The sequence below is a fragment of the Acanthochromis polyacanthus genome, chromosome 8 (genome assembly GCF_021347895.1).
Source record: "Acanthochromis polyacanthus isolate Apoly-LR-REF ecotype Palm Island chromosome 8, KAUST_Apoly_ChrSc, whole genome shotgun sequence".
NCBI lineage: Eukaryota > Metazoa > Chordata > Actinopteri > Pomacentridae > Acanthochromis > Acanthochromis polyacanthus.
Window position 1 is genome coordinate 29,655,648 of NC_067120.1, and position 24,704 is coordinate 29,680,351.

At 38.0% G+C, this 24,704-nt stretch overlaps 2 protein-coding genes and 1 long non-coding RNA gene across 3 annotated transcripts; 1 reads left to right on the forward strand and 2 right to left on the reverse strand.

The window, feature by feature from the left end:
- Positions 1-259: 259 nt before the first annotated feature.
- On the reverse strand, positions 260-6,320 carry LOC110971457 (lathosterol oxidase-like). The gene is made up of 7 exons (XM_022221803.2): positions 5,992-6,320; positions 5,409-5,526; positions 4,779-4,994; positions 4,553-4,685; positions 2,961-3,061; positions 1,853-1,981; positions 260-1,751 (listed from the first exon to the last, which is right to left on the reverse strand). The coding sequence occupies exons 3-7, from the start codon at positions 4,986-4,988 to the stop codon at positions 1,482-1,484; spliced, it is 843 nt and encodes a 280-aa protein (XP_022077495.2). The 5' UTR covers positions 4,989-4,994; positions 5,409-5,526; positions 5,992-6,320; the 3' UTR covers positions 260-1,481.
- A 7,976-nt stretch (positions 6,321-14,296) lies between these two features.
- Positions 14,297-15,317, reverse strand: LOC127535060 (metallothionein B). The gene is made up of 3 exons (XM_051951923.1): positions 15,085-15,317; positions 14,912-14,977; positions 14,297-14,527 (listed from the first exon to the last, which is right to left on the reverse strand). The coding sequence occupies exons 1-3, from the start codon at positions 15,107-15,109 to the stop codon at positions 14,436-14,438; spliced, it is 183 nt and encodes a 60-aa protein (XP_051807883.1). The 5' UTR covers positions 15,110-15,317; the 3' UTR covers positions 14,297-14,435.
- A 126-nt stretch (positions 15,318-15,443) lies between these two features.
- On the forward strand, positions 15,444-18,486 carry LOC127535061 (uncharacterized). Its single transcript, XR_007943707.1, has 2 exons — positions 15,444-17,554; positions 17,663-18,486. It is a non-coding gene; the product is annotated as an uncharacterized LOC127535061 (long non-coding RNA).
- The last annotated feature ends 6,218 nt before the right edge of the window (positions 18,487-24,704 follow it).

Here is a 24,704-nt window from a genome sequence, read left to right on the forward strand (position 1 = left end):
AGATTCCACATGCAGATGGTGCTGTTAGCTTGTGCATCTCACATAATCCCGACCAGTGTGGCTCTATATGTGATCATGATGCTGCCTTGATGAGGAGGAACAGCACAGGTTTCAGTGGTGTGACACATGATGAAAGACATCCTGTAACGGTAACTAAAGTTTCTCACTTTGGAATACCTCAGTGATGTTACATGTGTTTTTTCACTAATGAAGGTCCTTCGATGATTTGATAATGTTGCATTACTACATGAACACAAAATTAAAGTGAAACAGGGATAAGTTTATTTTGTCCCTTTTAAATGAGTTATACTGCACTGTAGTGAACCACTGTATAATTATATAAACTCCTCCAGGCCTAAAATACATCAATATTAATTCAGAAAGCCCTGACACTTGAATTTGAGAGTTCTACTGTAATTAGATGAGACACCAAGACTTGTTGCATTTGGACAAAACATTCATACTAGGCTGCAGTCCACCTGTCAGACTGACGAAGCTGATGGTTATAATCGCTGATTCTCAGTACTTCATTTCAAATTTACTACTTTTAAAAGATTGCTTACAAAATTAGCATTGCAAGAAAGCAGGAAAACGCACATTCACTTCCCTTTTCCCTTTTATGGTTGGGGTAGGTAGAAATTAAGAAAATGAAAAAAATAAAGCCAGAATTTGTAAAAACAGCCAGCAGATAAGCACAGATACACACACATACTTCAACACGGGATTGGTTGTAAACATGAACATGACAAGTAGACTAGAATTACATGTGAATTAGCCACAGCTGGCAGCCTTTGATTAGCAGATGCCTCTTCTTCAGCTTGCACTGTAAATCTACTTACACAACCTAACCAACCATTACCACACATTTGGATACGACAAAAATTGTGAAGTTACCAACCTACCAGTCCAGGACAAAAACATTAAGCTCAGGATAGAGTAATTACTGGATGTAACTTCTGGTCAGTGAGTATGTTTCACCGATATTGATCAAGAAATTACTGCCGACTGCAGCTTTAAAGCCTGGAAAAGACAAAAAAAAGGCACATTCTGTATTTTTCTTTTTCTTTTTTCCAAACTGAATGGAAAAAAATGAATGCACAGATGATTGTATGGATGAAATATACTGAAAATGTCCATCGTAAGGACACAAAGACAAAATTTTTATTGTATCAATATAAAGCATGAAAATGACAATATATGTAAAAAAAACAAAAAACAAATGCAGACAGAAATGCAATTCATGTCACAGTTACTAAGACTGTTTCACAACAGGTAGAATAACTGCAACTAGCCTATACTTTGTCTACACAGGGGTCATTTTAACCTCTCTTGCAGTGCATGTTAACATGTCACACCAGCACAGTTTCTTTTGGGAATACAGAAAAGGAGTCATTATCACATCCTAATTGTGGACACCTTGCACTATTGATCTTCAATGATGGCTTTAAACCAGAGCAGAAGTCTTGAGTGTCGCTCCATCATCACTGTGTCCTTGCAGCCTCTGCCATGAGCTTGCGAATGTGGTCGTGTGGCCCCTTTCCCAGCAGCACTGAGGGGTGTCGGTAGGAGCCCCCCAGGCGATCCCAAAGTGTGAAGTATTGTCCGTAGTTGTAGTTGAAGTACAGGTGATGGTCCACATGGTGTGCGGCACCGTTGATGAGAAATATCAGGTGACCCGGGAGGCGGTAGTCTCCATCGTGTATGGAAATAGTCCAGATGTTGACAAAGACAAAGAGTGAGAGGTAGACCACCTGTAATAGAAGTGTACAAAATGTGAGTTAAAGCATTTGAAAGTTAACCAGAAAAATTTTCCATGATCTAACATCAGTAGAGTAGATGAGCAGACCAAGACCTTGTGGAGGGGGAAGATGAAAGGGTATACGTGGTAGGGTAAGCTCTGCAGGAAGCCGTCGAGTGGGTGGAAGGCATGGCTGGCAAACGGTGTAGGGATCTTGAATGTATGGTGCTGCTTATGCAAGTGCTGAGGGGGAGAAGCAGAAATGACCTGAATTTCAGGATTGATTTAGTAGACAAAGTACACAAGAGAAATATACTCTTAGCTGTACAGTACAGTGAATTGCAGTCAAAATCGGTCACTGATGGAGGAAAGTGTCATATTCTTCAAATTTTGTTAGGAAACTTGAACATCCAAAGTGGCTAATCTGACAAACAGATATATAAGAATGTGCAGTATTTCAGATGTTGAGCCCTTACAACCAAAAAATGGAGCATTTTCTCATTCATGGTCACCTCCAAGTAGTAAGTTAAACCTCTGGTCATGCACCTGTCTGTAACGATTTCTTTGGCATTTGTAAATATAGCATTGATACAGAAGTGCATCTCATAAAATTAGAACATAATAAAGAATTTTTTTTTTGTAATTTAGTTCATGAAGGTAAACTTTCATCCTATATCCTTTTTATGCATGTCGAGTGAAATATTTCAAGCCTTTTTTCATTTTCATGATTATGACTTTATAGCTCATGAAATTAAGTTTCGCATATTATTTGAATATTTCCCAATATCAATCAAAAAAGCATTTACAATACAGAAATGTCCAGCTTCTGAAAAGTATGTTCATTTTTAAACCAAATGCTTGTTTATAGGCATAATGATCCAAATTTAAACAAAAAAAGGCTTGAAATATTTCATTTTACATGTAAAGAGTCTGGAATATATTACATTTTCATCTTCTTAAATGACTGATTGACTGAGCTTATTCTGAGACACAGCAAAAAGTATCCTCTTTACACATCAAGCCATCTGATGCCAGGCAGGTAGTTTACAGTCAGTTCTGAAAGGTTATTGGGCTTAATAAGCTACCTGCTTCTTTAGGTAAGAGGATTAAGGGGAGTACTGATCCTAAACCATAAAATAAAAGTAAAAATGATTTATAGAGCTCAGAGGAACTGCAGAGTCAAGTGATAATTCTCATTGGCCGTATAAACCCTGTAGCTCACCTTGTAAATGCTCTTATGGTGCATCCAGCGGTGTATCCAGTAGATGCACATGTCAGTAAAGAACAAGAAACCAGCGATGCTCAGGAACACCCCTGACCAGCCTGAAACAAAAACATGCTAGTCAGTCTGTTATAAACTAATTTTACAGTTTTAAATGCACTTTCAGCCTATTTTTGGAGAATTTGACAGCCTTAAGAAAAGCTCATTTACAATTTTACATTAAAGTTGAAGCCTCTCTCCAATCATCAATTAAATCCCTTTAATAATAATAATAATAACAATAATAATAATAATTTGCCTTTATTTGTCACATATACATTACAGCGCTGTGAAGTGTTGCTTTTAGCATATCCCAATTGGGGTCAGATCACAGGGTCAGCCATAATACAGTGCCCCTGGAGCAGGAAGGGTTAAGGGCCTTGCTCAAGGCCCAACAGTGACTGCATCGGAGTTTGAACCTCTGACATTTTGATCAGTAGTCCAGAAACTTAATCGTTGCATCACCTCTGCACCTAAAATCCTGGCAGCAATGAGATTTGAACCCACACCCCCAAAGAGACTGCAGCCTTAATCCAGCACCTTAGACCTCTCAGCCACATTACCTCTTATATGATACTGCCAGACGGCAAAGCCTGGCAAAAATAGGCTAAACTCTCTGGAGTCACTCTCAATGGAAGCCTTTAGTAAAAGGTGAAAGATGAAGAGAAACCAGAGTAAGTAACCTCCATGTTTCATTTTTTAAAATAAAACTAAACCCATTCTGCCTTAAATTGACTTAGATGTACTGTTATATTATTGCTCCTACAGTGAATCTGGGCTGCACAGTGGGGTAGTGGTTAGCACACTCACCTTGTAGCTAGAAGATCTCTGGTTTGTGCCCTGACTTTCCCAGGATCTTTTTGAATGGTGTTTGCATGTTCTCCCTGTGCATGCGTGGGTTTTCTCCGGGTACTCCGGCTTCCTCCCACAGTCCAAAAATATGCTGAGGTTAATTTGGTACTCTAAATTGCCCGTAGGTGTGAATGTGAGTGTGATTGTTTGTCTCTGTGACAGACTGGCGACCTGTCCAGGGTGTCCCCTGCCTTCGCCCAAGTCAGCTGGGATAGGCTCCAGACCCACCGCAACCCTAATGAGGATTATGTGGCATATAGAGAATGAATGGATGGATGTGTGAATCCCATCTAACATGCCACTATTCACTGCAGCTCGAGCACACCAGCTCGCCTTCAATTCTTCTCAAACACTGTAAAACTACTCTGCGCTACTCTAATGGCAAATTGTCATACATGTTCTAAAAAGAATTTAAAGTAATTGAGAAAAAAATCCATGCTGCTTATTGATTCATTAGATAGATATGTGGAAAAACCTTGGAAAGTCTAAATCCATGTTGTTGAGATCAGCTTCAGTTCCAAGGTGGAAATGCTCAGCTATGACGCTGACTGCTTATTTTGATCGTGATGTGTCTTCTAGCATATAAAAACCACCATATGGAGCTGTTAAGGCTAAAATAAAAAACTTGATTTTCACCATCGAGGAACCTTTAACATGAATCCTGCTTTGGAATTTAAGATTTTATATAATCGTTGTCTCACCCAAGGTAGATTCATCGATGCTCTCATAAAGTTTGCTGTGTCCTCTGATCTCCCAGAAGAAAAGGGCCACAGTAGGGAAACTCATCCAGAAGATGGAGACAGTTGCCAACTGGATCTCTTTTCTTACTTGGTTCTGTTGTTGGGTAAAAGACACAAACAGTTCACATCGTCCATCTATTCTACTATACAATTGTGAATTTAGGGCCTTGTCTACCATACGGCCTACCTTAACAAACTGTGGATGTTTCATTAGCTTATGGTCAAACACGTAGTAGAAGCTGAGACCACCAAAGCCCAAGTAAATGAACAGTGCTCCCAGGTTGGTCACCACCCAGAGGCTGATGATCTGACGCGCGGCCCAGTCCTCGGGCCACGAGGTCGGGTAAACGTACGGAGTGAGGACGTAATAGTCAGCTATGTTCAGCACATGATCCATGGCAGTCTGCAGAGAGAGCGAAATGTGCAAACCATTCACAGAATAGGAGAAAATAAACAGCTAAAAATCTGTGTGTGGAATGGTTCTTACTCTTGAGTGTTAGTAATTACTGAAGTGAATAGATTTCCATGTGTGACGTACTGCAAAGACTAAGCTCCTTCTTCAACCAGAGCATAAAATATGTAAAATGCCTTCCCTGATATGGTTATTATGTTCTGAATGCTTTTGATTGTGTGTATCCTGGCCAGGACAGAAAGCCCATGTAGACATTTAAAGTTGCATAGACGGATCATATTTAAGCTCCGTACCAGCACAGATGCCTGCAAATCAAGCTGCCATGGCTGTAGAATATAAACTCCAAATACTAAAATCTATCTAACCCCTCTAGTAAAACAGCTTGCAAGAGTGAAAACTGTTTACCTGGATTTTAGTTGCAAATCCCAGCAGCCTCAGTCCTAATCACACTCTTCAACCAGTGATCCCTTCACACCTCTGTTGTAGAGTCGCCATGGTGCGACTCCGTGAAAAAACAGGGAAGCTGTAGAAAATAGTCCGAAGCAAAATGTGGAGTTCATGCAGTGAACAAAACTGCAGGAATCTGCTCGTGTGAAACAAGTCTGATCTGGAGTAGTTGTAGAAAGGCCTCAGCTTGACCTCTTTATATTCTTAATAATGATTCTGATCCGATTCTATTAATTTGTGTTGCTTGAACTCATTTTATCACAAAATGTAAACTGAATTTGACCCAAATACCATCAGCGTGCTCTGCAATGCTACAGCTATTACTGCTATAAATGTAAAACAAACAGGAGCAACAGCAGAAAAACAAGAATGATTCAGTGCACCTGCTGCAGAATGGCTACAATCTTGTTTCTTCACTTTGTTAAATTTAGTAAGCTGAAATTATTTCAGTAAATCTTTGTGGTTAATTCAAGATAATCCAAACAGATTTCAAATGTTGTTTTATCAGGATTTCCAAAAGAGTTGTTTTTGCTGAACTGACCTGCTTCAGGACTGCAGATGGAAGTCAGATTCGTGTGAACCTTCCTAGAAAGTGGACGAGTCCTCATTTGTCCATGCACAGTCTGTCCTACAGCATGAAAACATGCTGCCAAAGGTAGCAAACTACTCAGTAGCAGAACTGCACGCTGCTGAAATAAGTTAATGTCAGCCTGTGACTTTTTTAGAAATATAAAAAATAACCCTTTTCCCTTGAAAGTAGCAGACTATTCAAAGTGAAGCTCTACTTTGCTCTGTTTTCTTGAGGCACTAAGTCCCATATGGCGGATCCAGACATGTCTGGCCTGATAGAACAAGATCCCAGCGTGCTCAGCAAATAACAGGCAGCTCAGTGACAGCAGCACACTTGATCTTGCAGACAGTTTTTTTTTTTTTTTTTTTGGTGCTTTCAGTGCGGTTTGAGTGAAGTCTTTTTTTCTACATTGCGAAATTGTTAATCAGAGTCCCTGTATTAAATCATTATGATTTTCTATGAGTTATAATTAGAAAAACAGTAAATCTGATGTTATTTGTCATCACACTATCATGAAATGTGTAATCTCGAAGCTAACTGGAGCCAATGAACTATTTCAAACCACTGTAGGTCACTTTTATTGCTAAATAAATTCATTTGTGAGGATACGCATGTCATATTTTGTCATGAATGTACCCTGACTCATGCCGGGCTGCAGGATCAGGTTCCAGGTGAACTGTCTGCCCTTTAACCACAGACACACTACAGTTGGAGAACTAGGATTTGATTTCCTGCAGGCAGTCACAGAGGGAGGTGGGAGGGAGGGTGGAAGTGGGTTTTGTGGAAAGGTAGAGCTGGTTGTTGTCCAAAAAGCAATAAAGCTGAATGTTATATTTACGGAATATATGGCTGAGGGGGAGAAGATAAATAATGAAGAGGATGGGACCAACAACAGAGCCTTGGGGAACACCGGAGGAGAAGGGAGATGGCTGGGATCTAAAAGCTTTTAACTGAATGAAGTGAGTATGGGCAGAGAGATATGAACCTGTCCATGGATGTGCAAGATAAACCAATAGATGTCAGTCTATGGGGGAGGATGGAGTGGGAGATGGTGTCAAAAGTTACACTCAGGTCAAGAAGGATGAGCATGGACAAGAGTCTGGAGTTTGTGGCCATCAGGAGTTGGTTAGTTTCAGCAGAGCTGTCTCTGTGCTGTGGGGAGGATGGAAACCAGACTGGAACTGTTCATAGAGGTTGTTCTTGGAGAGGTGAGAGTGGATTTCAGATGCAGCTGTTTTCTCTAGGATTTTGGAGAGGAATGGCAAGTTGAAAATGGGGCAAAGGTTATTGAAATTGTTAAGGTCTGAACCAGTTTTCTTGAGAATCAGAGTTAGTGCAGCAGATTTGAGACGTGATACCCTGTACAGTTTTCTAATGTTTGCAGGATTCAGTGTTCTGCATGCACAAGTACTCGCCGATTAGGCATGACATTATGACCACATGCCCACCATTGTGTTGGTCTCCTTTATGCTGCTAAAACTCCTCTCACCCAGTGGGGCATGAACACAGGACCTCTGGGGATGTCCTGTGGCACTGGGATGGTGACAGTGAATTTTGTGGGTCCTGTGGGTTGCAGGGTGGGATCTACCTAGATCAGGCTTATCCTGGCACATACCAGAGATGTTGAATAAGATTTGAATTGGGGAGTGTGGAACCTGGGTGAACACCTTAGCTCTGTCGTGTTACCCGGGCCATTTCTGACCAGTTTTTGACCTGTGCCAAGGTGCATTGTCTTGCTGAAGGTGGCAACTGGCATCAAGGACTGCTGTTGCCATGGTGGAGAGGGAATTGGGGGTTGCTTGAACTGCAATGTTTAGATGGGTGGTACATGAATGTCAGGACTCAAGGTTTTCCAGCAGAATGTTGCATTATAACGTATATCGATTCACTTCACCTGTCAGTGGTCATAATGTTGCAGCTGATCGGTAAATGATATGTGACAGAGGCGACTGTCAGGTTGAGATAACAACATAGGACAGTTCCCAAAGACAAGCATACACCAGCAATGTCTCATAAAGGAGAGAGTTTTTTTATGTGGCAGTATATTAAAGATTAAGTTGTGGACATTTGCTCCACACACTTATGATCCATTTCCTTGCTTTCGTAGTACTTGTTGATCCCGTGAAATCTCTGAATAGGAATCTTCTATGTACATCTAACTGTCCGTTGATAGTTTAAAACTTAATTTCTCCTCCTTAACTACTGTCAGTGTTTGCAAAAATGATTGTGTATATAATTGTTTACAGTTAACTGTAGCCTTAGCATTTTTTGAAGACTGTAAATTCCTAAGAGAGTTGATCAAAGTTTGGACAACTGGCTGTTGAAGGTATCTGAGTGTATGGTTTCTGTACTCATAGCTTAGTTGCTGCATAGATACCTTTTTCTCTACTCATATTACATGCAGGGAAGGCACTCTCTGTTAATATAAATGTGTAAAGGTCTCCCTCTAGAGCTCTGAAACACAAACTGCACCTCCACATGTGCTGCCTTCATATCTTTCTCTGAAGATTTATTGAACAACACGTTAACCAACCAGTGACAGTTACTAGGATTTATAAAGACCTGTTACATTACAAATGAGTACCTTTGCGTTTTAGCTTCTTAACCCGAATCCAGTTTTGGTTTAAACAGACAAATTGAGCTGAACTGTTTTACATTTATGAGGCTCACTTCATGAGTCACTTGCATTCTCCAATCCCATATTTAATATTCTACAATTCTACAATTTAATTCAGCAGACACTTTTCCTCTGAGAGTACATACAACACAAGCATTTCATCATAATCATGACAGATGAGTCACCATTTCTACAGAAACTGCCTCTGGCCACATAATGGAATTAGACGATTGTGAAATCTGAATTCACAGTAGCTGAGTAAAGTGAAAATACGAGAAAACTCTGGTTTTGCAGACGACACTTCCAACTGTTACGTCTGTTCTTGTCACTGTCACAGTTTTGACCTCATGAATGCTTGTGTTGCACTGTTTTTTCTTTTACCCTTTATTCATTCACACACCATACAAAGTGTATTTGGAGCTGTAGTTGAAATAAAGTACCTTTCTGAAGAAATCACATTTATATTTCTGGTTTGGTGAAGGCAGTTTACTTTTCTGGATCCTATACTCTGCTATTCTGTTTTGAATTTTATGCTTTGGTAGAGCTAATACTTCAAGAAAACTGGAAACTTCAAGTTGGCTTTCCTTTAAATTTAGTTACAGCAAAGGAAACTGTTCATTTGTGAGGAATCAAATCCTTTAAGTACAGCTAACTTAAACCAAAGGTGTTAATGTTACTTGTTGTCTTAATTCAGTCATGTATACTAAATGAGTCAGTTATTCCAGGTTGGTCCAACAATTCTCTTTTATGAGTATATAATGATATCCAATATATTTATTTTTGCTTGTTCCAATATCTATATACACAAGAAATATATATTTATACACACACACACACACACACACACACACACACACACAGATATGAGGATCCACTGTACTTGTAATAAAAGCTGAAATTTGTATTAAAGTAGACTACAATAAAATATATTTTGTTATTTTAAATAATATACAGAGTAACTGTAGCTTTTCTAAAATAACCTTTATTTTAAGCTCTAATCATCTAATTAATAATTATTGAAGAAAATAGTGGTGAATATTTTTTTGCTCTAATGTTTCTTACAGTAATTTATTCTAGTCTTTAGTGGATGATGGTTAACAGAGAGGAAACTCGGACATATGTGTCATTTATCCATTTCACTGTGAAATTTTGTGTCTCTTGGGAGTTTTTTGTTTTTAAATTTTATTTCTGAATTAAAATAATCCTCTAGGGGTGGAACAAAGCTTGCCACTGACATTTATATTCAGGTAGAATGTGGTTTTGTGATTTAGTTGTTTTAATTAATGTTTTAATTGTTTGTCTAACAAAAGTTGCACTCATCACTCATCTTTTGTTTCACTCTTCACTCAGGGGTTTGAATATGTCACATGTTGCAGTGACTCAGCTCATTACGCGCTGACACCAGGACTGACCTGTTGTGGGAAAAACTCCAGTGCAGCCGGACAGTGCCGGGTGCAAAAATGCTGCCTTCAGGCTCCCCTCGTAAACTCGTAAATATGAGAAATACCAATATGGGAGAATGGGGCACAGCCTAAAACATTTAAATTTGAATAAATAGTTCCAAAATATTTGATTTTGTTTTTTCATTACTTTATATATGCAATGAAATATAGTGGCGGAAGTGAAAATGTACAAATTACCCAACTGGTTCAGTGAACTCTCACAGAGGGCTAGTTGTAAAAACTAGAGATGTCTATTACAGTTTTTTTTGATTGCTAACACGCATTGGTCCAAACTGAAGTCGCATATTCAAAACTCTTAACACAGTCTGCAAAACAGAAGTCCATGTGGACCAAACTGTGAATCACTTCCCATTGCTTTCACACAAAATGCATTCAGTGACCACAGTCAGCAAAATTCATGAACTTTTTCTCAGTTACTAGTTCACCACCTGCAAAACACTAGACTTTTACAGCACATTTTACCAATGCTAACACACTGTGTTCCAAACAGTTAAAAACACAATCAAAACAGAATGATGGGGGGGATTTCTGCTGCAGCCACATTGAAATCTATTGAAAATCATTTCAAAATATTGACAATAAAAGTAAATAAAAAGATGATCTAATTCCAAACACAGCTGAGTAGTTGTCAGCTGAAAACTGATTCAGGTGATCTGTGTTTGGCCTCTTCAGAAATCATAAAGGAGACACTCAAAAAGGTTCTACCCACAATGCATCTCCAGAGAAGACATCAGATGTAATGGATGGAAACATGTGGCCAAATGCAGACGACAGGGTGTGAATGTTACAGTATACATGTGTTGTTGGTTTTTGAATTTTATCTCTTGATTTCTATTCTGTCCTCTGAATTCTGCATTTATTTTGTTTACAGTAGACTTTTTTTTGTAAGGTCCCAAAGTACCGATGCAAAAGCACAGAGAAAATATGTCAGTCTTGTTGAAGTAAACTACTGCATTCCAGATTCATTCTTTTTGCAATATAGCACAATAATTTAGAACACTCAAAGTGCAAAGATCTTATTTTATAATAAAATACTCATTTACATAAAAAGAAATCATTCAAACTTTGAAGATTAAAATTTATTTCATATAATGCTCTCTGTTGTTGGTATTTTGTGGTTCAGTGTCCTAAGACTGACAGCGTTTGTTTCCAAAGTGAGACTATTTGCTAGTGCTGTGGTTGAATGAGCTTATTTTGAGACATTTGTTGGTGAAAAACAGTTTTGGGGATGAAATTAACTGTTTAGCTGAGATACATGATGGAAATGCAGGCTGTGTTCAGAGTTTTGAACATGTGACTTCAGTTTGGACCAATGCTTGTTACCAACTGAAAAAAACTGTAATTCAGTACAGTTCTGCCTACGACACATGCTACAGGTGGATAGTACTAAATACAGATTTCTTTTCTTCTTCTTCTTCTTCTTTTTCTTATTATTATTGTTATGTGGACATGCACTTTGTCCTGTTTTGGGGAGTATTTTTACAATTAACATGGAAATTACATTTTTTGTGACTTTATCAGATATTATCTGTAATTTAACAAAGTAGGGTAACTCTGCAATACCAGTAAACTGATTTAGAAATATTAAGTATTACATTGTATCAATGAATGATCAATATGTAGATGGTAAATGAAGAGTTCATTTGCCAAAACAGATAACTCCTTTTTGATAAATGTTCAGAAAACTTTTTTTTATTGTTTACTTGAGATAATATAAATCAAAGTGAAGTTGAGTGGATTTGACTCAGTAGAAAAATACATGACAAAATAGAGAAAAAATAAATTATTATTATTATTATTATTATTATTATCTCAAGAAAACAATAAAAAAATGAGTTTTCTGAAAACGGAGTTACCTGTTTTTGGAAATGAACTCTTCATATGCAGACATGTACACTCAAAATTTGAAAAAGAATTAGAGGTTAACAATAAACAATGGAGACATTCACATGAGAGTACAGTAAGGCTTTTAAGTGAACATGCCACATTGTAAAAGAAGTTAATTGTTCCGTTGCTTTGTTCTGTTTTTACAGTTTTTACCTGTCATTATGTGTACAGTTTAGTGTTCTTTCACTGTTTCCTGTTTTGTTAAATTATAGATAACTGATAAAATCTGAAAAAATTCCCATTTGCAAATTGACGTCAAAAAACAACAAAACAATATAAAACTAAAAGACACAAAAAGTCAAATTTAAAACATTAAAAATCTGTATTTTGACATAATTTGTTCTTTTACAATGTTTGACCATAAAATTACATAATTTGACTGTTTTTAAATCCGTTTTTAAACGCAGATATCTGCCATTATTTTCACTATTTACACACTTTTAAAACATCACAGAATTTTTGTAGGGATTCTTGCTCCCAAATTTAATCTTTTTTAAATAATATTGACATTTTTTCACAGTTTTTACTTTATTTTTACAGTATATCTCACTATTATTAAATGTGTATTTATTATATTATTTTTTCATCTATTTGTCTACATTTGTTTATATTTGATACAATTATGTCTATTTTATCTTCCCTTTTTAAATACTGGATTATCTCTTATTCTGCCCCTAGTGTTTCTTCGTTACATTTAGTTGTTGCAATGTTTCCATATTGACTCCTTAACTTAAAACAAAATTATTTATTGGGGTTTTTGAAGTGGAGTTTCAATAAACAGCTTTGTGTGTCTGTATGAAATGTGCCATACAACTAAAGTTTATTTTACAGTTTTTCTCGATTGCTAAGACACATTCCTGGAAAGCTGCTCTCCTTCTCCCTAAACTGTGAACACAAAACCCAGTTTTCAAGCTACATTCACAAAACCTCTGACTCTTCTTGCAAAACCAAACTTTCACCCCAAAACAGTTCAATCTGTGCTCTGAACTGAACTACGCTGTCAAATCATGCCTCAAGTCAATCTAAATAAATACTCTACTGAGTAGTCACTAAACACTACATAGAAAAAAAGGAAAACACAATGCTCAGGACATGAAGCGGTACAAATAAATGTTTATTTAGCCTAAATGCATGTTACAAAAACAAAATATCTGGACATTTGTAACACTTGTACATAGAATAAAGAATTTGCAAAAAACAGAAATCCTGTGCATTTCCATGTAGCACTTGTACGTAAAAATAAAGCACAAAAATATACAAATGAAGTACAAAGAAAAGAAGTGCATTACTTTGCCACAGCATCATTCTACATCTTCATCTACATCACAGGCCACATTTTCTCTGGCCAGGAAACGGGGGAAAACCCCCTGGCATGCTGTATCCAGGCTTGACATGCCTCCACACCCATGTCCCCACAGGCCAGTTCCATGGCTTGCAGGAGATTCACCCTGGTGTAAATGCGCTGTCAAACAGCGCTGAGTGGAGCGGCTGACCGGACCAAGATGGCGGCCATATTTCTCGCTGCGCAGCACCCCGAGCGGCGTCTATCCTTTATTATGTCTATGGTCGTACTCCTCTCGGTCTCTGGTGTCCGAGCACACGACGCTTCTCGACACGACCTTAGGCATTTTCGCACGATGAAATGTCTTTAATTATAGCCCAGGGTAATTAAACTTCCTTAGCGAAAAGCCACAACATCGAAAAGCAAGACTTGTGTCAGAAAACTTCCTTCAAACACACAAACAACGCAACACTTCCGGTGTGCGTCGGCAATAATGTTCCTATGAGAAACCTTGTCTTTAGTTCCGCCTGGCAAAAGGATAACACGGAAGTCAAAATAGATCACCTTTTTTATTGCCATCATAATTTTGAAGTCCACATGATGACCTAATATAAACGGAGCCAGGAATGATTATTAGATAATGCTATTGAATCTTTATATATATATATACACACACACACAGAGACTTACAGTAAGAGTGCATTGGTCTAGTAATTTATATTTTGTACATGTTTAAACGAAGAGCTGGCTGAACACACATTTTTGCTGAATTAGGTTTTTCTGTCAGCATTAACTGTGTTGATGCACTCTAGTTAAGCTAGAATTTAAGGGGTTAAATTTTACCCTCAATTCAAATTATCAGAACTCAGCTATAGGCTCTTCATTCAAGTATTTATGGCTTTCAGCTTTGTACACAAGCTTCATGCAAGTGCAGCCTTGATCAAATGACCTCCTGCTGCAGCACATCCTCATACACTGAAACCTTACACCACTGAAGTCAGAAGCCAAAACCAGATGACACATTGCTTTTCCTTAATCAAACATGTTTATTTTAACACCAAAGAAGAGTACAAAACACTATGCTCTAGACATCTGCAAATTTAACCATTAGTTGTTCACATTGCTCCATCACAAGGGCAGGAGTAGGGATGCTGTTGCAGGCTCCTCACTGACAGCAGCTCGTGTCGCAGGTCTTCCCTTTGCAAACACAGCCGGAGGCACATTTGCTGCAGTCTGATGGGCAGCAGGGGCAGCAGCCTGCAAAAATAGAAGAGCAAGTTAGGCCACAGTGAAGACAGAAACAAAGCCTTGATTTTGACCAAATGTTGACACCAGATGCAGCCAGTCAGGGAGGACTTAAACATGAATAACGCATAAATTAAAGCATTTTGAGTGCTAACTGAACTTGACAAAATGAATGAGAATCTATACATTTCAGGTGGTAGCTCATTAAGCCAACAGGAGGCACCTGTGCAGTGAATTTAATTCAGGAACTACAAATAAAAGGTAAAAAATAAAAACCATGCTTCACTGGTAGATACTAGCAGGAAATTTTAGATTTAGTGGGTTGAGAAAGTCACCCCGACCTGATTAAGACTAAAAACGCTACATGTGCATTTTATGAGGATGAATTCAACTTACTCTTCTGGCAGCAGGTGCAGGAGCAGTCCTTACACTTGCAGGATCCTGCACAGCTGCATGTTCCAGCTGAACATGGAAACAACACAGATCATGTAGGTTAGTAAGAACATCATTTGTATTTTCTTTTTTAAAAAGCAAGAACGTTCATACCTAGACAAAATGACAATACTCACATTTAGCGCACTCGCAAGGGTCCATTTTTTCCAGTAGGTGAGTTGTTCTTCCTCAGAAGGTGAAGCGTCTTGTCTGAGTGTTGTGATTCCTGGAGGAGGTGCGGCGCTTTTATAGCGTCCGGGGAAAACAGAACCGGGTGCAAAACGCGCCTGTGTGTCACGCAGACTGCCCGAGACTGCCGGTTAATGATTTGCACGGAGGCTTGTGCACACGACGAGCAGCCGGAACACAGAGACTTTCAACCGAGGGCAGGCTGGCGTGTCGGCTGTAGATTATGTAAGACCACCCGGACCCCCGTTTTTTCTTTACCCCCCGGGGGGAAAACGGCTCCGGAATAATTAACGCATTTATCCAGAATCAAAACACAGTGTGGGGCTGTGGAGGGTTTAGAGACGTGAACATATGGACACACAAGTTCAACAATAATTCAGAATTTCCTAAAATAGCACGTGAAATTTAAATGATGATGATTAACCTCATTAGGATCCATATAAAATCACAAAGATAAAGCGGTGCAGAGAATGGATGGATGTGATAAGTAGTGATTTTATATGGTTATATGGATCCTAATGAGGTTAATATGAAAGAAGGATGTGTGCAAAGATGAGCTGTGCCAAGTTTTGCGCACGGATTAATAAAATAGTGGGAACATTATGTAAACTGAGGTCAAGGTGCGTTCAGAATACAGTTAAAACTGCATTTGTAGAATTTAAGAGAAGTAATTTTCATATATAGTTTGTTTAATGTCTCATCAAGGCAAATTAGATTAATAAAATGTATGTATTCGCCCAATTGTCAGTGTATTATCTGCATCATGGATATTTATTTTCTATTTCCAGCTTGTGTTTTCATTTAGCAAGTTATTTATTTCAATTTTCACAGTCCAGTCCTTTCCTTTGAACCTCTAAATTTGCTTTTAAATACAAAACAGTTCACTCATATAACACCGTTTTTGATCTGCAATCTCCAAAATAATTTATAAGTGACCTTTTAGGTTTGGTTATTTAGTTTTTGTAATAGGATTATTATTATTATTCTGAAGTTCAGCTGTTCAAAATAGAAGCATCGCGTATTTTCAGCTCAGACACAATTCAAACAGGCGCTCCTTTGTAATCCCTGTAGTGTTGTCGGAAGTGTGCACACGGTACAACCCCGCCTCCGTCTGTCTGTGCTGCTCCGGTCGCCTGCAGCTCTGCACCCGGCCGGACTCCGTGAGCAAGCCAAATAATGTGCTGCCTTCACGTACCGCCGTGTGCAGTGGGTAAAAGTCCAAGACAACGGTGCCAGGAGTGGTACACTGAATGGTGCCACGGATGGAATGCAAATTAGATGTGTGTTTACAACAACCGCGAGGTTTCTGTCAAAATGTGTGAAATAATCAGGGTTTTAGGATGAAACGGAGAAAGTGTGTGACAGAAAAATGAGTAGGTCATAACATCTCGGTTTGCTCTGAATCCTGAGAGATGAATACAGTTTTTCTCAATTGCTAAAACACTAAACCCTATTGTCTGAACCAAATTCTCAGTTGCCTGAACCCACTTATTGAATCAGTCACTCTTTTGGCAAAACAAGCACTTCTCACCTGTTTAGACACATCTTGTCAACACATTGTCATTGTGATGCAACTGTGTTGCATAATGGTGAGCACAGGTGACAAAAGTCAAACACAGTTAAAGCTCAGGCATCACCGGTTGAACACAGCAACTCAAAATTGATCACGCTTATGGCTAATGGTGAGGGTACATATAAGCCAGAGCACTGGTTTGTGAGGCACTACAATGGACAGAAATCTAAGAAGAGTAGTTCATGTGAGAGGAGGTCGAGCAGGTCAAGGTGGTCGAGGTGGTCAGCGAGGACAAAGAACAGTAATATCTGATGAAATCAGAGCTACTTCTTGTCCATGGTATGACGATGAGGGAGGCCGGACTTAGGGTACAACCAAACATCAGTAGATTCACTGTGTCCACCATAATCTGAAGATTTAGAGAAAAGAACAGGTAATTACCTTTTTTGACATTATAGTACGTAAATGTTGACAACATTACATATGTACAATGACTGTACTATATACTGTACCACAGTAAACATGTTTCAGTACATCACTGTGCCAGTGTACTGTAGTATTGTAATGGAGGGTTAGTCTGACTGTACGCCTATTCCATGTATGTATTTTTGTAAGTGCATGTTCTCTTTTTGTAGAACTGAAAGACTGCCACATGAGGGTGGTAGGACATCTATGTTCTCCCCACACCAAGAGACCCTAATTGTCGACATGGTCCGTGAGAACACCAGTAAACCGCATGAAATTCAGCAGAGGATCATTGAGGACAATGTGCATTTTGAGGGTACTGACAGTGTCAGCCTCTCTACTGTAGATCATGTCCTCAAGCGCAACAGACTGCGCATGAAACAGCTGTACAGAGTGCCCTTTGAATGCAACTCTGATACAGTCAAAGAGCAAAGATTCCAGTATGTCCAGGCTGGTATATATCCAGACACATAAATGTTGGTTACTGTAGTTGGCCTACATCACTTTTTCTGTATCACTTACAAAAATATATATATCTATCTCTACAGAGTGGTTTTGAACTGAATGCAGTGGAAAAACCCCATGAATACATCTACATGGATGAAGCTGGATTTATTCTCACCAGAAGGAGAAGGAGAGGCTGTAGTGTGATTGGCCAACAGGCCATTGTTGGTGTCCCTGGGCAGCGTGGTTGCAATGTCACATTGTGTGCTGCCATCAGCAACCATGGTGTTGTCCACCATCATGCCAACCTAGGGCCCTACAACACTCACCATCTCCTCATTTTCCTCAATCACATGCGAGATGCTCTGTTAGGGCAGCAGGATGAGCAGCCCATCTATGTTGTTGTTTGGGACAATGTGAGTTTTCACAGAGGCCTCCAGGTTAGAGTGTGGTTCAATATGAACCAAGGTTTTATCAATCTTTGCCTTCCACCGTACTCCCCTTTCCTGAGCCCCATTGAAGAATTCTTCTCCTCATGGCGGTGGAAGGTATATGAACGCCAACCTTACACCAGGGTGAATCTCCTGCAAGCCATGGAACTGGCCTGTGGGGACATGGGTGTGGAGGCATGTCAAGCCTGGATACAGCATGCCAGGGGGTTTCCCCCGTTTCCTGGCCAGAGAAAATGTGGCCTGTGATGTAGATGAAGATGTAGAATGATGCTGTGGCAAAGTAATGCACTTCTTTTCTTTGTACTTCATTTGTATATTTTTGTGCTTTATTTTTACGTACAAGTGCTACATGGAAATGCACAGGATTTCTGTTTTTTGCAAATTCTTTATTCTATGTACAAGTGTTACAAATGTCCAGATATTTTGTTTTTGTAACATGCATTTAGGCTAAATAAACATTTATTTGTACCGCTTCATGTCCTGAGCATTGTGTTTTCCTTTTTTCTATGTAGTGTTTAGTGACTACTCAGTAGAGTATTTATTTAGATTGACTTGAGGCATGATTTGACAGCGTAGTTCAGTTCAGAGCACAGATTGAACTGTTTTGGGGTGAAAGTTTGGTTTTGCAAGAAGAGTCAGAGGTTTTGTGAATGTAGCTTGAAAACTGGGTTTTGTGTTCACAGTTTAGGGAGAAGGAGAGCAGCTTTCCAGGAATGTGTCTTAGCAATCGAGAAAAACTGTAAAATAAACTTTAGTTGTATGGCACATTTCATACAGACACACAAAGCTGTTTATTGAAACTCCACTTCAAAAACCCCAATAAATAATTTTGTTTTAAGTTAAGGAGTCAATATGGAAACATTGCAACAACTAAATGTAACGAAGAAACACTAGGGGCAGAATAAGAGATAATCCAGTATTTAAAAAGGGAAGATAAAATAGACATAATTGTATCAAATATAAACAAATGTAGACAAATAGATGAAAAAAATAATATAATAAATACACATTTAATAATAGTGAGATATACTGTAAAAATAAAATAAAATCTGTGAAAAAATGTCAATATTATTTAAAAAAAGATTAAATTTGGGAGCAAGAATCCCTACAAAAATTCTGTGATGTTTTAAAAGTGTGTAAATAGTGAAAATAATGGCAGATATCTGCGTTTAAAAACGGATTTAAAAACAGTCAAATTATGTAATTTTATGGTCAAACATTGTAAAAGAACAAATTATGTCAAAATACAGATTTTTAATGTTTTAAATTTGACTTTTTGTGTCTTTTAGTTTTATATTGTTTTGTTGTTTTTTGACGTCAATTTGCAAATGGGAATTTTTTCAGATTTTATCAGTTATTATCTATAATTTAACAAAACAGGAAACAGTGAAAGAACACTAAACTGTACACATAATGACAGGTAAAAACTGTAAAAACAGAACAAAGCAACGGAACAATTAACTTCTTTTACAATGTGGCATGTTCACTTAAAAGCCTTACTGTACTCTCATGTGAATGTCTCCATTGTTTATTGTTAACCTCTAATTCTTTTTCAAATTTTGAGTGTACATGTCTGCATATGAAGAGTTCATTTCCAAAAACAGGTAACTCCGTTTTCAGAAAACTCATTTTTTTATTGTTTTCTTGAGATAATAATAATAATAATAATAATAATAATTTATTTTTTCTCTATTTTGTCATGTATTTTTCTACTGAGTCAAATCCACTCAACTTCACTTTGATTTATATTATCTCAAGTAAACAATAAAAAAAAGTTTTCTGAACATTTATCAAAAAGGAGTTATCTGTTTTGGCAAATGAACTCTTCATTTACCATCTACATATTGATCATTCATTGATACAATGTAATACTTAATATTTCTAAATCAGTTTACTGGTATTGCAGAGTTACCCTACTTTGTTAAATTACAGATAATATCTGATAAAGTCACAAAAAATGTAATTTCCATGTTAATTGTAAAAATACTCCCCAAAACAGGACAAAGTGCATGTCCACATAACAATAATAATAAGAAAAAGAAGAAGAAGAAGAAGAAAAGAAATCTGTATTTAGTACTATCCACCTGTAGCATGTGTCGTAGGCAGAACTGTACTGAATTACAGTTTTTTTCAGTTGGTAACAAGCATTGGTCCAAACTGAAGTCACATGTTCAAAACTCTGAACACAGCCTGCATTTCCATCATGTATCTCAGCTAAACAGTTAATTTCATCCCCAAAACTGTTTTTCACCAACAAATGTCTCAAAATAAGCTCATTCAACCACAGCACTAGCAAATAGTCTCACTTTGGAAACAAACGCTGTCAGTCTTAGGACACTGAACCACAAAATACCAACAACAGAGAGCATTATATGAAATAAATTTTAATCTTCAAAGTTTGAATGATTTCTTTTTATGTAAATGAGTATTTTATTATAAAATAAGATCTTTGCACTTTGAGTGTTCTAAATTATTGTGCTATATTGCAAAAAGAATGAATCTGGAATGCAGTAGTTTACTTCAACAAGACTGACATATTTTCTCTGTGCTTTTGCATCGGTACTTTGGGACCTTACAAAAAAAAGTCTACTGTAAACAAAATAAATGCAGAATTCAGAGGACAGAATAGAAATCAAGAGATAAAACTCAAAAACCAACAACACATGTATACTGTAACATTCACACCCTGTCGTCTGCATTTGGCCTCATGTTTCCATCCATTACATCTGATGTCTTCTCTGGAGATGCATTGTGGGTAGAACCTTTTTGAGTGTCTCCTTTATGATTTCTGAAGAGGCCAAACACAGATCACCTGAATCAGTTTTCAGCTGACAACTACTCAGCTGTGTTTGGAATTAGATCATCTTTTTATTTACTTTTATTGTCAATATTTTGAAATGATTTTCAATAGATTTCAATGTGGCTGCAGCAGAAATCCCCCCCATCATTCTGTTTTGATTGTGTTTTTAACTGTTTGGAACACAGTGTGTTAGCATTGGTAAAATGTGCTGTAAAAGTCTAGTGTTTTGCAGGTGGTGAACTAGTAACTGAGAAAAAGTTCATGAATTTTGCTGACTGTGGTCACTGAATGCATTTTGTGTGAAAGCAATGGGAAGTGATTCACAGTTTGGTCCACATGGACTTCTGTTTTGCAGACTGTGTTAAGAGTTTTGAATATGCGACTTCAGTTTGGACCAATGCGTGTTAGCAATCAAAAAAAACTGTAATAGACATCTCTAGTTTTTACAACTAGCCCTCTGTGAGAGTTCACTGAACCAGTTGGGTAATTTGTACATTTTCACTTCCGCCACTATATTTCATTGCATATATAAAGTAATGAAAAAACAAAATCAAATATTTTGGAACTATTTATTCAAATTTAAATGTTTTAGGCTGTGCCCCATTCTCCCATATTGGTATTTCTCATATTTACGAGTTTACGAGGGGAGCCTGAAGGCAGCATTTTTGCACCCGGCACTGTCCGGCTGCACTGGAGTTTTTCCCACAACAGGTCAGTCCTGGTGTCAGCGCGTAATGAGCTGAGTCACTGCAACATGTGACATATTCAAACCCCTGAGTGAAGAGTGAAACAAAAGATGAGTGATGAGTGCAACTTTTGTTAGACAAACAATTAAAACATTAATTAAAACAACTAAATCACAAAACCACATTCTACCTGAATATAAATGTCAGTGGCAAGCTTTGTTCCACCCCTAGAGGATTATTTTAATTCAGAAATAAAATTTAAAAACAAAAAACTCCCAAGAGACACAAAATTTCACAGTGAAATGGATAAATGACACATATGTCCGAGTTTCCTCTCTGTTAACCATCATCCACTAAAGACTAGAATAAATTACTGTAAGAAACATTAGAGCAAAAAAATATTCACCACTATTTTCTTCAATAATTATTAATTAGATGATTAGAGCTTAAAATAAAGGTTATTTTAGAAAAGCTACAGTTACTCTGTATATTATTTAAAATAACAAAATATATTTTATTGTAGTCTACTTTAATACAAATTTCAGCTTTTATTACAAGTACAGTGGATCCTCATATCTGTGTGTGTGTGTGTGTGTGTGTGTGTGTGTGTATAAATATATATTTCTTGTGTATATAGATATTGGAACAAGCAAAAATAAATATATTGGATATCATTATATACTCATAAAAGAGAATTGTTGGACCAACCTGGAATAACTGACTCATTTAGTATACATGACTGAATTAAGACAACAAGTAACATTAACACCTTTGGTTTAAGTTAGCTGTACTTAAAGGATTTGATTCCTCACAAATGAACAGTTTCCTTTGCTGTAACTAAATTTAAAGGAAAGCCAACTTGAAGTTTCCAGTTTTCTTGAAGTATTAGCTCTACCAAAGCATAAAATTCAAAACAGAATAGCAGAGTATAGGATCCAGAAAAGTAAACTGCCTTCACCAAACCAGAAATATAAATGTGATTTCTTCAGAAAGGTACTTTATTTCAACTACAGCTCCAAATACACTTTGTATGGTGTGTGAATGAATAAAGGGTAAAAGAAAAAACAGTGCAACACAAGCATTCATGAGGTCAAAACTGTGACAGTGACAAGAACAGACGTAACAGTTGGAAGTGTCGTCTGCAAAACCAGAGTTTTCTCGTATTTTCACTTTACTCAGCTACTGTGAATTCAGATTTCACAATCGTCAAATTCCATTATGTGGCCAGAGGCAGTTTCCGTAGAAATGGTGACTCATCTGTCATGATTATGATGAAATGCTTGTGTTGTATGTACTCTCAGAGGAAAAGTGTCTGCTGAATTAAATTGTAGAATTGTAGAATATTAAATATGGGATTGGAGAATGCAAGTGACTCATGAAGTGAGCCTCATAAATGTAAAACAGTTCAGCTCAATTTGTCTGTTTAAACCAAAACTGGATTCGGGTTAAGAAGCTAAAACGCAAAGGTACTCATTTGTAATGTAACAGGTCTTTATAAATCCTAGTAACTGTCACTGGTTGGTTAACGTGTTGTTCAATAAATCTTCAGAGAAAGATATGAAGGCAGCACATGTGGAGGTGCAGTTTGTGTTTCAGAGCTCTAGAGGGAGACCTTTACACATTTATATTAACAGAGAGTGCCTTCCCTGCATGTAATATGAGTAGAGAAAAAGGTATCTATGCAGCAACTAAGCTATGAGTACAGAAACCATACACTCAGATACCTTCAACAGCCAGTTGTCCAAACTTTGATCAACTCTCTTAGGAATTTACAGTCTTCAAAAAATGCTAAGGCTACAGTTAACTGTAAACAATTATATACACAATCATTTTTGCAAACACTGACAGTAGTTAAGGAGGAGAAATTAAGTTTTAAACTATCAACGGACAGTTAGATGTACATAGAAGATTCCTATTCAGAGATTTCACGGGATCAACAAGTACTACGAAAGCAAGGAAATGGATCATAAGTGTGTGGAGCAAATGTCCACAACTTAATCTTTAATATACTGCCACATAAAAAAACTCTCTCCTTTATGAGACATTGCTGGTGTATGCTTGTCTTTGGGAACTGTCCTATGTTGTTATCTCAACCTGACAGTCGCCTCTGTCACATATCATTTACCGATCAGCTGCAACATTATGACCACTGACAGGTGAAGTGAATCGATATACGTTATAATGCAACATTCTGCTGGAAAACCTTGAGTCCTGACATTCATGTACCACCCATCTAAACATTGCAGTTCAAGCAACCCCCAATTCCCTCTCCACCATGGCAACAGCAGTCCTTGATGCCAGTTGCCACCTTCAGCAAGACAATGCACCTTGGCACAGGTCAAAAACTGGTCAGAAATGGCCCGGGTAACACGACAGAGCTAAGGTGTTCACCCAGGTTCCACACTCCCCAATTCAAATCTTATTCAACATCTCTGGTATGTGCCAGGATAAGCCTGATCTAGGTAGATCCCACCCTGCAACCCACAGGACCCACAAAATTCACTGTCACCATCCCAGTGCCACAGGACATCCCCAGAGGTCCTGTGTTCATGCCCCACTGGGTGAGAGGAGTTTTAGCAGCATAAAGGAGACCAACACAATGGTGGGCATGTGGTCATAATGTCATGCCTAATCGGCGAGTACTTGTGCATGCAGAACACTGAATCCTGCAAACATTAGAAAACTGTACAGGGTATCACGTCTCAAATCTGCTGCACTAACTCTGATTCTCAAGAAAACTGGTTCAGACCTTAACAATTTCAATAACCTTTGCCCCATTTTCAACTTGCCATTCCTCTCCAAAATCCTAGAGAAAACAGCTGCATCTGAAATCCACTCTCACCTCTCCAAGAACAACCTCTATGAACAGTTCCAGTCTGGTTTCCATCCTCCCCACAGCACAGAGACAGCTCTGCTGAAACTAACCAACTCCTGATGGCCACAAACTCCAGACTCTTGTCCATGCTCATCCTTCTTGACCTGAGTGTAACTTTTGACACCATCTCCCACTCCATCCTCCCCCATAGACTGACATCTATTGGTTTATCTTGCACATCCATGGACAGGTTCATATCTCTCTGCCCATATTTTATGTACATAAGAAAACCTTACTGGTCATAAAAACACATCACAGCAACATTACAACTACAATCTTGTGACATTTGACATGTTATAGAAGCAAAGGCACAAGTGTGAGTAATCACACAGG

Excerpts from the sequence above, each read along its gene's own strand:
- LOC110971457 (XM_022221803.2), bottom strand. The coding sequence starts at position 4,988 with ATGGATCATGTGCTGAACATAGCTGACTATTACGTCCTCACTCCGTAC. Across the intron at positions 4,686-4,778 it reads AACATCCACAGTTTGTTAAG|AACCAAGTAAGAAAAGAGAT; the intron begins GTAGGCCGTATG and ends ACCCAACAACAG. Across the intron at positions 3,062-4,552 it reads CATCGATGAATCTACCTTGG|GCTGGTCAGGGGTGTTCCTG; the intron begins GTGAGACAACGA and ends TTTTTGTTTCAG.
- LOC127535060 (XM_051951923.1), bottom strand. The coding sequence starts at position 15,109 with ATGGACCCTTGCGAGTGCGCTAAAT. Across the intron at positions 14,978-15,084 it reads CCCTTGCGAGTGCGCTAAAT|CTGGAACATGCAGCTGTGCA; the intron begins GTGAGTATTGTC and ends TTCCATGTTCAG. Across the intron at positions 14,528-14,911 it reads CTGCACCTGCTGCCAGAAGA|GCTGCTGCCCCTGCTGCCCA; the intron begins GTAAGTTGAATT and ends CTATTTTTGCAG.